We start from the raw sequence: 12171 nt of genomic DNA on the forward strand, positions 1-12171 counted from the left end.
AATGCCTAAGAAGTACTTAGACAGATACTTGCTAAGTAACTGAACAGAATTTGAGAGGCTGTTCTGGATGGCTACAATGGCATGTTCCTGTAGTCCCGGGAGCCTGGAGGCTGAGGTGGGGTAGCTTGATCACTGGAGTTGAAGGCCAGTCCAGGTAACATGGTGAAAAGTAATCTCAAAACCATCAAAGTTGGGTGTGGTATACACCTTTAATCTAGCACTTGGGAGGCTGAGACAGGAAGATACTAAATTCAAAGCCAGCCTGAAATAACATTAAGATGTTGTCTCAAAAGAACTTTTTGGAAAAGATGAACCCTTACGTATAGTACTCTCAAATCAGCCCAGACTGGCCTGGAACTCACAGCAATCCTCCTGTCTCCCGCCCCTCAAGTGTTGGGATTTTAGGTGTGAGCCACCATACCTGGCTTCTAAAAAAGACTGGTTTATTTTATAGGAGAGGAGGTGATGTTTCACTCATAACATCAATGTTCCTGCTTCTGCTGCTTTTTAACACCCTAAAGACCATTTTGACTGCCCTGCCTTCAACAACAATCCGATATCACACAATTCAGCCCACAAGATTCTGATAAAATGGAGTTTGGGTCTATTCTGTGCTCCTTTGCTTAATCACAAATACAACCAACATCAATACAAAAATAAATAAATAATAAAACACACCTTTTCTTTTTCCTTGAAAGAAACAGGAAAACACAGAACAGATCCCATCTAATACATACACAGTGAACTTTTTTGTCCATTTTTACTATTAACAACCAGGTTAAATGAAAGTTGGTAATCCAACGGAATCTCACCTACATTTCAGAGACTAGTTACCTTAGGAACTCTTACACGAAAGAAACTGAGTAATGGACATTGAACAAATTACATTTTGCAAAACAAAAAAGGGGGGGGGAACCCCTCCGTGTTTTCTTAGCAGTTGGCCCTCTCTGTAACCACTACTTAACCGAATTCTGAGGCAGAAACAAGTGCTTTGCTTTGAACAACACACACAGACAAAAAAGTCCTGAGGCAGACACTACTTCAGACGCCCATAAAACAACTCATCCAATTCACATAAACCGAGCCGGAGCCCTTTATCAAAAACTTGAGTCTGGTTATTTGGTAAGGGCCGGTGGGGAGGGGGGTATTTAAATCAAAGTAAAAGTAAGCTTTGTAAATGTTCAACGTCTTGCCGAATTATGGTGCCCATGTTTGGCATTAATACGAATTCAAAGAAATTCGTTTAAGCTTTTGCATTCTAGTCCAGAAACTAACATAAATTTCTTCTCTATGGTTTGCAGACCCCAGAGGTGAGACAAATGAGATCCTCAGTTCTCTCTATCACGGAAGCTTAGGAAAGGATCTTACCAGGTAAACGAAAAACACTGGCTTAAACAAGGAAATAAACCAACAAAGGCCCCACAGATGAAAAAATCCTGCAACCTTCCGCCATCTCCCAAAGGTGGAGAATCCTATTCCAGAGTCGGATTCCCAGGAGGCCTCGGGAGACCCAGAGTCACCAGGAGGCCGACGGCAGGGGACTGGGCGTGAGTGGCCTCCGGGGACTGCCCTACCCCCCCCCCCCACACTCGGGGAAGCTGCAAGGCAGGGAGCCCCCTCCTCCTCCACGTTCAGGGATCCAAAGAAAAGAGGTTCCTCGGCTCCCGGCCGCGCTCCCCGGGCGGCGTGCCCGGGCCCCAGAGCGCGCAGACCGCGCCCCCTCCCCTCCGCGGCGCCCCGAGCGCGCGCGCACGGCCGCGGAGCCCCCTCCCGGCCCCGGCCCGGCCCCGCATCACTCACACAGCCCGAGCATCGCGGCCAGCACCGACCACAGCCAGCGCCGGCGGGCCGGGACTACCGTCAGAGCCACGGCTCCGACGGCCTCTGCCATCCTGCTCCCGCCGCTCCGTTCGGCCCGGGTCCCCGCAGCGCTCGGCTCGCTCTGCCTCAGACCCCCCGCCCCAACACAGCTCCGGGTCCCCCGGCTGCGAGCGCGAGGACCACCGCTCCACGCCACGGCTCCCCGCTCCCGGCCCCAGTGGTCAACCCGCCAGCCCACCGCCCAGCCCCAGCCCCCTGGGCCCGCCCCACCGCCCGCTCATTGGTCGACCGGGCAAGCCGCGAAGGACACCATTGGACGCCTCGAGAGCCCGCCAGCCCCCTCCTCGAGCAAGGCCCCGCCCCCGGGGTCCCACCCTTGGTGGGTCCGCCGCGGCGTACCCGCGTTCCGTGCCTCCGCCGCGGCCCAGCGCGGAGCCTGCCTGCGTGGCTGGCCCTGGGGCTGCCCTCCGGCCCCCCGCCGCCAGGGTCTGCCCTCCTCGCTTGGGGGCCAGCCCCCCCCCCCCCCCCAGTTCTCTTCGTTTTCCTCCCCGTGGTAGGTTCCAAGTCCTGATCCCATCTCGGACGAGGATCTGCTCGGTTACTCCTGGGTGGGGGAGGGGGTCGGGAGGGAAGCGGGAGGTGAGGAGAGACTTAACACTCAGTGGTCCAGACCGTAAAAGGCCCCCCAGCCCTGTGCCCTTTGCCCAGGGTCTGTCTTTGCCTGAACTGGATCGTTGGTGTTGCCATCTGAGAAGTCTCCACTTTGCCCTAACCTCTGAGCTGCCCCTCTTTGGGTTTTCAAAGGACTGGAAAGGAATGGCTATTGGAACTCTTTCCTGCCACCTAGATCACCAGAGAATGAACGGACTGTTTGTTTAGCATACCAATGTCCCTCTGCCGGTACAAGAAAAAGTTAGGACGTTCCTCACCTACATTCTGAACTTCCTGCGTCCAGAACACTGCCTGCTGCAATCTAGTTGCCCAACACATCCTGAAGAGTGGGAGGTATTCTGAGAATGGCCTTCCAAGGGGGAAAATGGAGGGACCAGAACACAAAACACATGAGAGTGAGGGAAGAACAGGAAAATTCAAGAGTGGGGATGGAAAACGAGTTTTAGATGGTGCAAGCGGCCAGACTGCAACCTCTCATTTCGGGGTTTTGTCGAAAGCCAGTTTTTTGTTTTGTTTTTTGTCGTCGTCCCCCCCCCCCGGGTCCCTCCCCACGGGCTTTCTCTGTGTAGCCTTGGCTGTCCTGGAGCCCGCTGTGTAGACCAGGCTGGCCTCCCGAACCCCCAGAGATCCGCCTGCCAAAGGCGGGCACCAGCATCGAAAGCCAGTCTTCACAGCGTCTTCCTGATGTCTTTGCTGGTCTAACCCCATAGCCGTGTAGTAGGGCAAATTCCTAATTACTAGGCAACCAGAGAAAACCAGGAAAGCACACCACAGCCTTTTTGCCTTTTCTGTCTGTCAGCAGGTTCTTCCAATAGGTGTCCGTGTTAATTGAACTGTAGATGCACAGCCACCAGACTTCACTCTCAAGCACGTGTCTGGTAGTGTAGACAAACTGACACTCAATTTTTAAAACAATTCTTGGGGGATCTGTTGTTGTTTCTTTGAGGCACGGTCTCTCTGTGTAGTCTTTGCTGACCTGGATCTTGCTTTGTAGACCAGGTTGGCCTCTAACACAGAGATCTGCCTGCCTCTGCTTCCTGCATGCTGGAATTAAAGGTCCTGAATGCTGGGATTGGAGGCATGTGCCACCACATTCACCTCAAAGCAAATCTTGAGAAAGGCAAGTAAAACCGACACCCGAGGCTAACAGGAAGAGTGGCTTTCAAAGACATGCGCATGCGCTAAAGCAACGCAGATTGTCAGATTGTCATGCACTTCAATACAGAACCTCTGGGCCAAGAGGACCCTGGGAAGGATTTATGGAAGGTATATTTGAGGTAGATTTTTCATGAATAAAAGTTCACTAGAGAAATAGAAAGGGCAAGCTGTGAAGAATGGGTCTGAGAAAGAACGATTTTTCGAGTTTGAGGCTCTGAGTTTTAAGCCAGCCTGAGCCACAGTGTAGACGACACTGTGAGACTGTCTCAAAAAATAACATGAAAACAGAATAGGAAAAGCAAAGCCAGAGGACAGAAAAGTGTGTATCAGGTGTGCAAAAGCTTCCAGTTTCGAGGGAGAGAAAAAGGAAAGAATGCCAAGAGGGTGTGCAGTGGTGAGATTTTGAAGAGCCCTAAGTTGTTCAGTAGAGAGTGACAAAGTCTGATCTGTACAGAAGAGGGCTCCCTATGCTGGGGAAGGGGAGCACTCACCTTTAATCAATTATGCTGGGGGAGGGGAGCACTCACCTTTAATCAACTATGCTGGGGAAGGGGAGCACTCACCTGTAACTCAGGCGGTAGAGGCAGGTGTTCTTTGTAAAGCTTTTTCATTTGGGCCACCAACCAGCTCCCAAATCATTACATGGAGGTTTCTTATTAGTTATGAATGCTCAGCCTAGCTTAGGCTCATTTCTGGCTAGCTCTTTTGACTTAACCTGTTTCTCTTTATCTACCTTTTCTTTCTGTATATCCTACTTTTCCTGTTTCTTCTGTGTCTGTCTGTCTGGCAGCTGCCTGGCTGGCTGGCCCTGGGTGTATCCCTCTCTTTCTCCTTGTTCTCTTGTTCTTTTCCTAGATTCTTCCTCCTATTTATTCTCTCTGCCCACCAGCCTCACCTCCCTCCTGCCTAGCTATTGACCATTCAGCTTTTTATTAGACCATCAGGTGCCTTAGGCAGGCAAGGTGAAACAAATGCAACACATCTTTGCATAGTTAAACAAATACAGCATAAACTATGTAACACACCCTTACATGTTAAACAAATGCAGCAGAAACAAATGTAACACACCTTTACATAGTTAAAGTAATAGTCCACAGCATAAACAAATGTAACACATCTTTGCATAGTTAAATATTCCACAACAGGTCTTTGCGAGTTTGAGGCCTGCCTGCTCTACATAGTGAGTTCCATGTCAGCCCGGATTACACAGTGAGACCCTGTCTCAAAAAGGGGTGGGGGTGGGGTGGGGGGGAGGAATGAGAAAGCATGTACATGCACAAGCACATGACATAAGGTATCACATGGAGGTGGAGAGGAAGGCAGCATTTGAGAAGTGGTTCAGAAAAAAGCTTGACACAATATTGTAGCAGGAATCTTAAATGTTCTTATTAATAAAAACAAACCTGGACCAGGTATTGAGATGTATGCTGGAAGATCAGAGAAGCAGAACAAGCCACAGCTACCTCACCTTGCCAATTCCTCAGCTGATCCTGTGTCCTCAGACTGGATGCCTCTCATCTGAACTGTGCTGCTCCTAAGCCTAAATGCTTAATCAGCCAAATGCTTCTAGTTCCTGGTTTTCACACCTTATATGCCTTTCTGCTATCTGCCATCACTCCCTGGGATTAAAGGCTTGCTTTCTGGGATTAAAGGCATGTGTCACCATGCCTGGCTGTTTCCAAAGTGGCCTTGAACTCACAGAGATCCAGAGAGATTTCTGCCTCTGGAATGCTAGGATTAAAGGCGTGTGCTACCACTGCCTAACCTCTATGTTTAATATTGTGGCTGTCCTGTTCTCTGACCCCAGATAAGTTTATTAGGATGCACAATATTTTGGGGAACACAATACCACCACACAATATCCTATAAATCAAGTAGAAAATGCAATCAAGAAAAAAAGTTCTCGTTTCTAGGCTGTCAATCTTGTCTTTAAGATCAGTTTCAGCCAGCTACTTCCTTTAGGTGAGCACCTCAGGGCACAGCCACCATCTCTATCATCCACCAAGACCTGGTGTCTAACGTCGCCACAATCCAGGAAATTTCAGCCAGGCTATGCCTCAAGGTGGATGACTAGATGGTCAGTCGGATAGAGCGGATAGAGCGTAATACCATCGATGATTCACTCACTGGTGGAAATGCTTCCGACAAAGCTCAGAGGGCAAAGGTACCAAAAGCAAAATAATGACCATGGTGACTCAAGCCTTTAATCCTAGGGAGTGATGGTAGAAAGCAGAAAGGTATATAAGGCATGAGGACCAGAAACTAGAAGCATTTGGCTGGTTAAGCATTTTGGCTGGTTAAGCTTCAGGCTTTCGAGCAGCAGTTCAGCTGAGAGCCATTGGGATGAGGACACAGAAGCTTCCTGTCTGAGGAAACAGGACCAGCTGAGAAGTTGGCCAGGTTAGGTTAGCTGTGGCTTGTTCTGTCTCTCTGACCTTCCAGCATTTCACCCCAATAACTGGCCCCAGATTTGATTTTATTAATAAGAACTTTTAAGATTTATGCTACAAATGACCAGTGACCCATCACTGACAGGAAACTGGCTTCACAAAAGAGACCAAAGGCCTATAACAAGTACACCCAAGATGCTGTTAATTCCCTCAAAGGAAAACTTGAAAGCCCAAAGCAAGACAAGTCAAGCCCTTTGTGACCTGGGCGCAGAACAAATCAAGCACATCCCGGTAAATTTCAATAACTACTAGTTTTTTATGGATAAAACCATGAATCCGAATGGCTCGGTTGCTGTTCTGGACTGCATGACTCCAGACAGGATTTTCTTTAAGGGTGGTTTAGAAATGAAACATGCTAACAAATTGAGCAATTATATTGGCTCGATTGCCTGTCACCATAACTGGATGATGCTTGTCATCCATACAACACCAGAACCCAAGACGAATGAGACTAATGCCATCTTGAGCTCTCCTTTACTTTTGACTGTGATTTATTTAGAGTAGTATTTATATTATTGTGTGTAATACATGTATACATGAAATCTATGACATGTATGTTGTCTAAAAATAAAATGTATTCAAACTAAAAATAAAATATTACCACAAGAAAATGAAATACTGTAATTTGTGGGGCAGGGGGGGAAGAAAAATGTTCTGAACTCTGAATGGATGGCCAACAATTAGACCCAAAGATGAGTCCAAGGACCTGTGGGATGGCTCATCCCGTAAAGATACTTGTCACCAAGCCTGATGACTTGACGTCAGTTCCTGGAACTGACATGGCAGAAGAAGATGATAAACTCCTACAAACTGTCCTGTGACCTCCACACAAGCACTATAGCGCACTGTCTTAATTAGGGTTCCTATTGCTGTGAAGAGACATCATGACCACAGCAATTCTTATAAAAGAAAACATTTAATGAGGTGGCTTACAGTTTCAGAGGTTTAGTCCATTATTGTCATGGTGGGACATGGGAATGTCCAGGCAGACACAGTGCTGGAGCTGAGAGTCCTGTATTTTCATTGGCAGGCAAGAGGAAGTGGTCTGAGACACTGGATGCGGCTTGAGCATACATCTCTACATACAAAGCCTGCCTCCACAGTGGCACACTTTCTCCAACAAGGCCACACCTAATAGCGCCACTCCTTTTGGGGGCCATTTTCTTTCAAAACATCAAATGTACATACACTAAAAAAATAAATATAAATATTTTTTTAAAAATTATGAATCTGCCGGACGGTGGTGTCACATGCCTTTAATTCCAGTACTTAGGAGGCAGAGGCAGGCAGATCTCTGTGAGTTTGAGGCCAGCCTGGTCTACAGAGTAAGTTCCAGGACAGCCAGGGCTGTTACACAGAGAAAGCCTGTCTTGAAAAACCAAAAATTAAAAAAAAAAAAAAATGAATCAGAGTTGTGGTGGAATGAGAATGGCCCCCAATAGGCTCAAATATTTGAAAACTTGGTGGAACTGTTTGGGAAGGATTAGGAGGTGTGGCCTTATTTAAGGAAGTGTGTCATAGGGATGGGCCTTGAAGCTTCAAAAGCTAGGAGCTGGGTGGTGGTGGCGTACGCCTTTAATCCCAGCACTCAGGAGGCAGAGGCAGGTGGATCTCTGTGAGTTCGAGGCCAGCCTGGGCTACCAAGTGAGTCCCAGGAAAGGCGCAAAGCTACACAAAGAAACCCTGTCTCGAAAAATAAAAAAAAAAAAAAAAAAAAAGCTCTTGCTATTCCCAGTTAGTTCTCTCTCTCTCTCTCTCTCTCTCTCTCTCTCTCTCTCTCTCTCTCTCTCTCTCTCTCTCTCCCTCCCTCCCTTGTGCTTGTTGATCAGATGTGAGTTCTCAGCTACTGCTATGTACAGGGCCATGCACAGGGCCATGCTTGCCTGCCTGCCACCATGCTCCCAAAACCTTTGGAACCGTGAGCCCCAATAAACTCTTTCTTCCATAAGTTGCCTTGGTCATGGTGTCTCTTCAAAGCAATAGAAAGGTAACTAAGACACCAGGCTACCCTGAGAAAAGTTCGCCTGTGCAAAATTAGTTTCATTAACAGTCCTGTAGAAAGAATGCCTTAATTAAAATAGCTCTATCCAGAAGTTTGAAAATCTGGAAATTACGGTTTTTGTTTCTTCTGAGCCTAGAGACAGAAAATTATGGGAAATAAGGGTAATGAGGTCCTCAGAGAAGTGGTCATTATTAAAAGAGAAGTGTGGATAGTGACAGGGACAGAGGCATGGCCACATGCTGTCACCCACTGCACCCTGTATCTCACTCAGGTAAGACAAGAGCCCTGGCTTCACCACAGCAAGGGATTTCGAGAAGAAAGAGCCTGAACAAGCAGGAGCTGGAGTCTGTGAAAAGACATCGGAACTCAGAGTTTAAGCACCAAACCTAGAGCAGAGATGGGAAAGAAAGACGTAGGCGTGCTTCTCTAAGAGAGCCACCCTTCATTGTCTTGAAGACAGTCACAGATAAGATTTGGGTTTGTTTTGGAGGTTATTATCTTTCAAAGATTGCAAAGAAGTTAACTTTGTAAAGAAGTTACATGCATTTATTTTTCGTGCACAGAGAGGCACACACGGAAGTCACAGGACAACTCCTAGGGAGTTGGTTCTCTCCTGCTCGGTGGCTTCAGGGCATTGAACTCACACTGTCAGCCTTGGTGGCAAGCCCCCTGACCTACGGAGCCATCTCAGGCCCTGGCTAAAGAGGGTGATAAACGAGACCACAGGGGGTTCCTGAGGTGCTCCTGACAGGATTGTAATTGACATGGCAGCTGACAGATCACCAAGATACAGGAAGTTAAAGTATCTTTATTGTGAATTAAGTTATGGGCTTGAGAGATAGGATCCAAGTTCGACTCTCAGTAGCCACCGGAGACAGCTCATAACTCCAGCTCCAGGACAGATCCAACACCTCAGGCCTCTGAGGGTACCTGAACTCACATGCACAACACACACACACACATACACACACACACACACACACACACACACACACACACACACACACAAATAATAATAATAATCATCATCATCATCATCATCCCACTTTTTTGTTTTTGAGACAGGGTTTCTCTGTGTAGTTTTGTTGCCTGTCCTGGACTAGCTCTGTAGACCAGGCTGGCCTCGAACTCACAGAGATCCACCTGGCTCTGCCTCCTGAGTGCTGGGATTAAAGGCGTGTGCCACAACCACCCGGCAACATAACATATTTTAAGATCAAGTACTATTATATACATAATTTTTAAAAATTGCCTTCAGTTGGCAACATTTCCAGTAAAAATTCCAGGTCTTAGAATTCTTGTTTCAATCAGTCTTCAGAGACTCCTTCTTTTTCCACGGCCCCATAATTCTCCCTGTCTTTCTGCCTCTTCCAGAAGGCCATGCTGCCAAGCATATCATTCAGAGTAGCTGGGATAAAATGTTCCTCAAGATTCAGACTCCCTGTACCCTGCAAGCATCTATATCCAGTTTCCCAAGGACCTCATTCTAGGGACGGATGTGTCCTGGCCTGGCTCACAGGCTGTCCTGGTTTGTTTTATATTGCTGTGATAAGCACCATGACCAGTAAGCCTGCAGTCTATCGAGGGAAGCCAAGGCTAGAACTCATGAAACCTGGAGACAGGAGCTGAAGCAGTGTATATGGACTGTCTTGTTCATTCTGCTGTCTTTTGATTTTTGTTTTTTGAGACAGGGTTTCTCTGTGCAGCCCTGGCTGTCCTGGAACTTGCTCTGTAGACCAGGCTGGCCTCAAACTTACAAAGATCTGCCCGCCTCAGCTTCCCCAGTGCTGGGATTTAAAGAAACATGTCACCACCAAACGTGACCCACCACCACCTGGCTTCAGTCCACAATTATTAATGTGATAAAGCCCTACAGACATGCCCACAGGCCAGTCTGATCAAGGCAGTTTCTAAACTGAGGGTCCCTCTTCTTAGGTGACTCTGGTTTGTGTCAACTGACAAACGCTATCCAGCATCACATTCCTTCTGCTGAGACAGGAAGCCTTCCCATCCTAAGGCAGCCGCTCCTATGAGTCTAATTATTATCGGTTTCCTTCGTCACTGTTACTATAGATAAATAAGATAGTCTAATATCTGGGGTGTAAAGAGTAGAAGATCCACTCCTTAGCCGGTCACGGTGGCTCACACTTGTAATCCCAGTACTCAGGAGACCAGGCAAGCCAGGGCAGCTGCTAAAGGCTTGAGGGCGTTCTGAGTTTCAGTGTGCTGCCCTGCAGAGGAGGAGATCAGTGTGTTAGCTACAGTGGATTCAGGCAGAAAAGGACAGTATAGACTCTTCATTTGTGGAGACCGGTGCCTTTAAAAATCTGAAGGGATTACATTGTCTTAGTAAGTAATAATTGCTGCTTCATTTAGGAAGTAGACTTCTTTGGTGTCTGGGGCACATTTTTTTTCCAGTTAGACTTTTCATGAACAAACTTTCCTGGCACCCAGAACTCACTAATATTTTAAAGAGTATCCTCACCATTTTTGCCTCGAGGTCTAAGAATTAAAGACTTGAACTAGGACAGTTTCAAATCAAACAAAGGGGCAGAGACTGCATGTTAGAATACCAACGCTGTAATTTTCCGGTGTCAAACCCTAGAAAAAGAAGGTGAGACGTCAGGGTCCAGAACCACTGTGTGCCAAAAGTTTGCTGGACGACTGAGCAAGAAACAAACGACTAAGCTGATGAACAGCATGTACATGAGAGGAATGGGTCTGTGTAGGACAACCCACTGTTTGTTACTTCCTACATGTCAGCTATTTGCTAGGAGGGCGATCCTCAATTACTATTCCTCAGAGTACAAAATGTATACTGGCCGGGCAGTGGTGGCGCATGCCTTTAATCCCAGCACTCGGGAGGCAGAGCCAGGTGAATCTCTGTGAGTTAGAGGCCAGCCTGGGCTACCGAGTGAGTTCCAGGAGAGGCACAAAGCTACACAGAGAAACCCTGTCTCGAAAAAACAAAACAAAACAAAACAAAACAAAACAAACAAAAAAAAAAAAAAAAAAAAAAAAAAGCAAAAAAAAAGTATACTGATAAGGATTTGGGGAGAAACTGTGGTCATTCAGAATTACTGAATATTACCTTGAAGGAAGTATTTAAAGATTTAATACAGTGAAGAAGCTGTGATTTTTTTTTTAAAATATGGAACACAGGGGCCATGCTATTTTTCTCTGTACAGTTTCAATTTTAGTGTATGGTGTATGCTGCTGAAGAAAACATGAGCTGTGATTTCTTTGTCTAAGTAAGGATAATGGACAATCAGGCCACAATTACATAATTAGTTACCAATTAAACAATAGAATTAAGAATTAGTATTGGGTGTTTTGGCCCCAAGAAATTATGGGAGGCAAGATTGCAATTTAGGCCTGCTGTGATACATGCTTTTAAATAAATTAAATTAAAAAAACACAGCAGTTGGGAAGGCAGAAGTAGGTGGGGTTCTGTGAGTTCGAGGCCAGCCTGGTCTACACAGCGAGTTCCAGGCTACTGAAGGATGTGTAGTGAGACCATGTTCAAGAAAAATATTGGCTTCGGTATATTAAAGGATCCTTCCACGGCCCTGAAAGTTGGAATCTGGAATTTATAAAATAATAATAATAATAATAATAATAATAATAATAATAATAATAATAAATTAACAGCTTTTCTAGCTAGGAAAAAAAAACACGCACAAAAAAACAAAAAACAAAAACAAACAAAAAACCAGTCTCAAGCAAAAGTTCAAGGATGGAAAGGTGGGGATCTGAAGAGCAGTACTTCAAAATATGTCATGGCAAGAAATGGACGATTTCACCAAAACAGGCAATGTGAAATACTGCGACGCAACATTGAAAACTCAGTAAGTGGCATTTGCCCCTTGGACACTGTCACATGTAGATTATTAACCACAAAGACAGAATCGGGTTTTCAAAACAATAGGTCAGTATTACACTAGTAGTGATATCGTTGCATTTTCTGGCTCACTTAATTAAAAAAAAAAAAACAGAAAAAACGGAAAATTAAAAACTAAGTATATAAAATACAAATCAGAAAGCTATAAACGTGGTCATATAAGAATA

The 12171-nt window shown here is 46.2% G+C and overlaps 1 protein-coding gene and 1 non-coding gene across 3 annotated transcripts in view; both read right to left on the bottom strand.

Moving 5' to 3' along the window:
- The window catches only part of Mpzl1 (myelin protein zero like 1), a 45317-nt gene extending 43250 nt beyond the window's left edge, over nucleotides 1-2067 (bottom strand). Inside the window, exon 1 of one of the 2 annotated variants that reach the window (XM_042258501.2) lies at nucleotides 1801-2067. In XM_042258501.2, coding sequence (XP_042114435.1) covers nucleotides 1801-1891 — 91 coding nt within the window. In that variant the 5' untranslated portion in view covers nucleotides 1892-2067. The remainder of the gene's footprint in view (nucleotides 1-1800) is intronic. The other variant, XM_042258503.2, reaches the window with a different exon arrangement.
- A 9160-nt stretch (nucleotides 2068-11227) lies between these two features.
- LOC143267895 (U6 spliceosomal RNA) lies at nucleotides 11228-11330 on the bottom strand. The gene has a single exon (XR_013043555.1). It is a non-coding gene; the product is annotated as a U6 spliceosomal RNA (small nuclear RNA).
- Nucleotides 11331-12171: the final 841 nt, after the last annotated feature.

The sequence above is a fragment of the Peromyscus maniculatus genome, chromosome 11 (assembly GCF_049852395.1).
Source record: "Peromyscus maniculatus bairdii isolate BWxNUB_F1_BW_parent chromosome 11, HU_Pman_BW_mat_3.1, whole genome shotgun sequence".
NCBI classification, from domain to species: domain Eukaryota; kingdom Metazoa; phylum Chordata; class Mammalia; order Rodentia; family Cricetidae; genus Peromyscus; species Peromyscus maniculatus.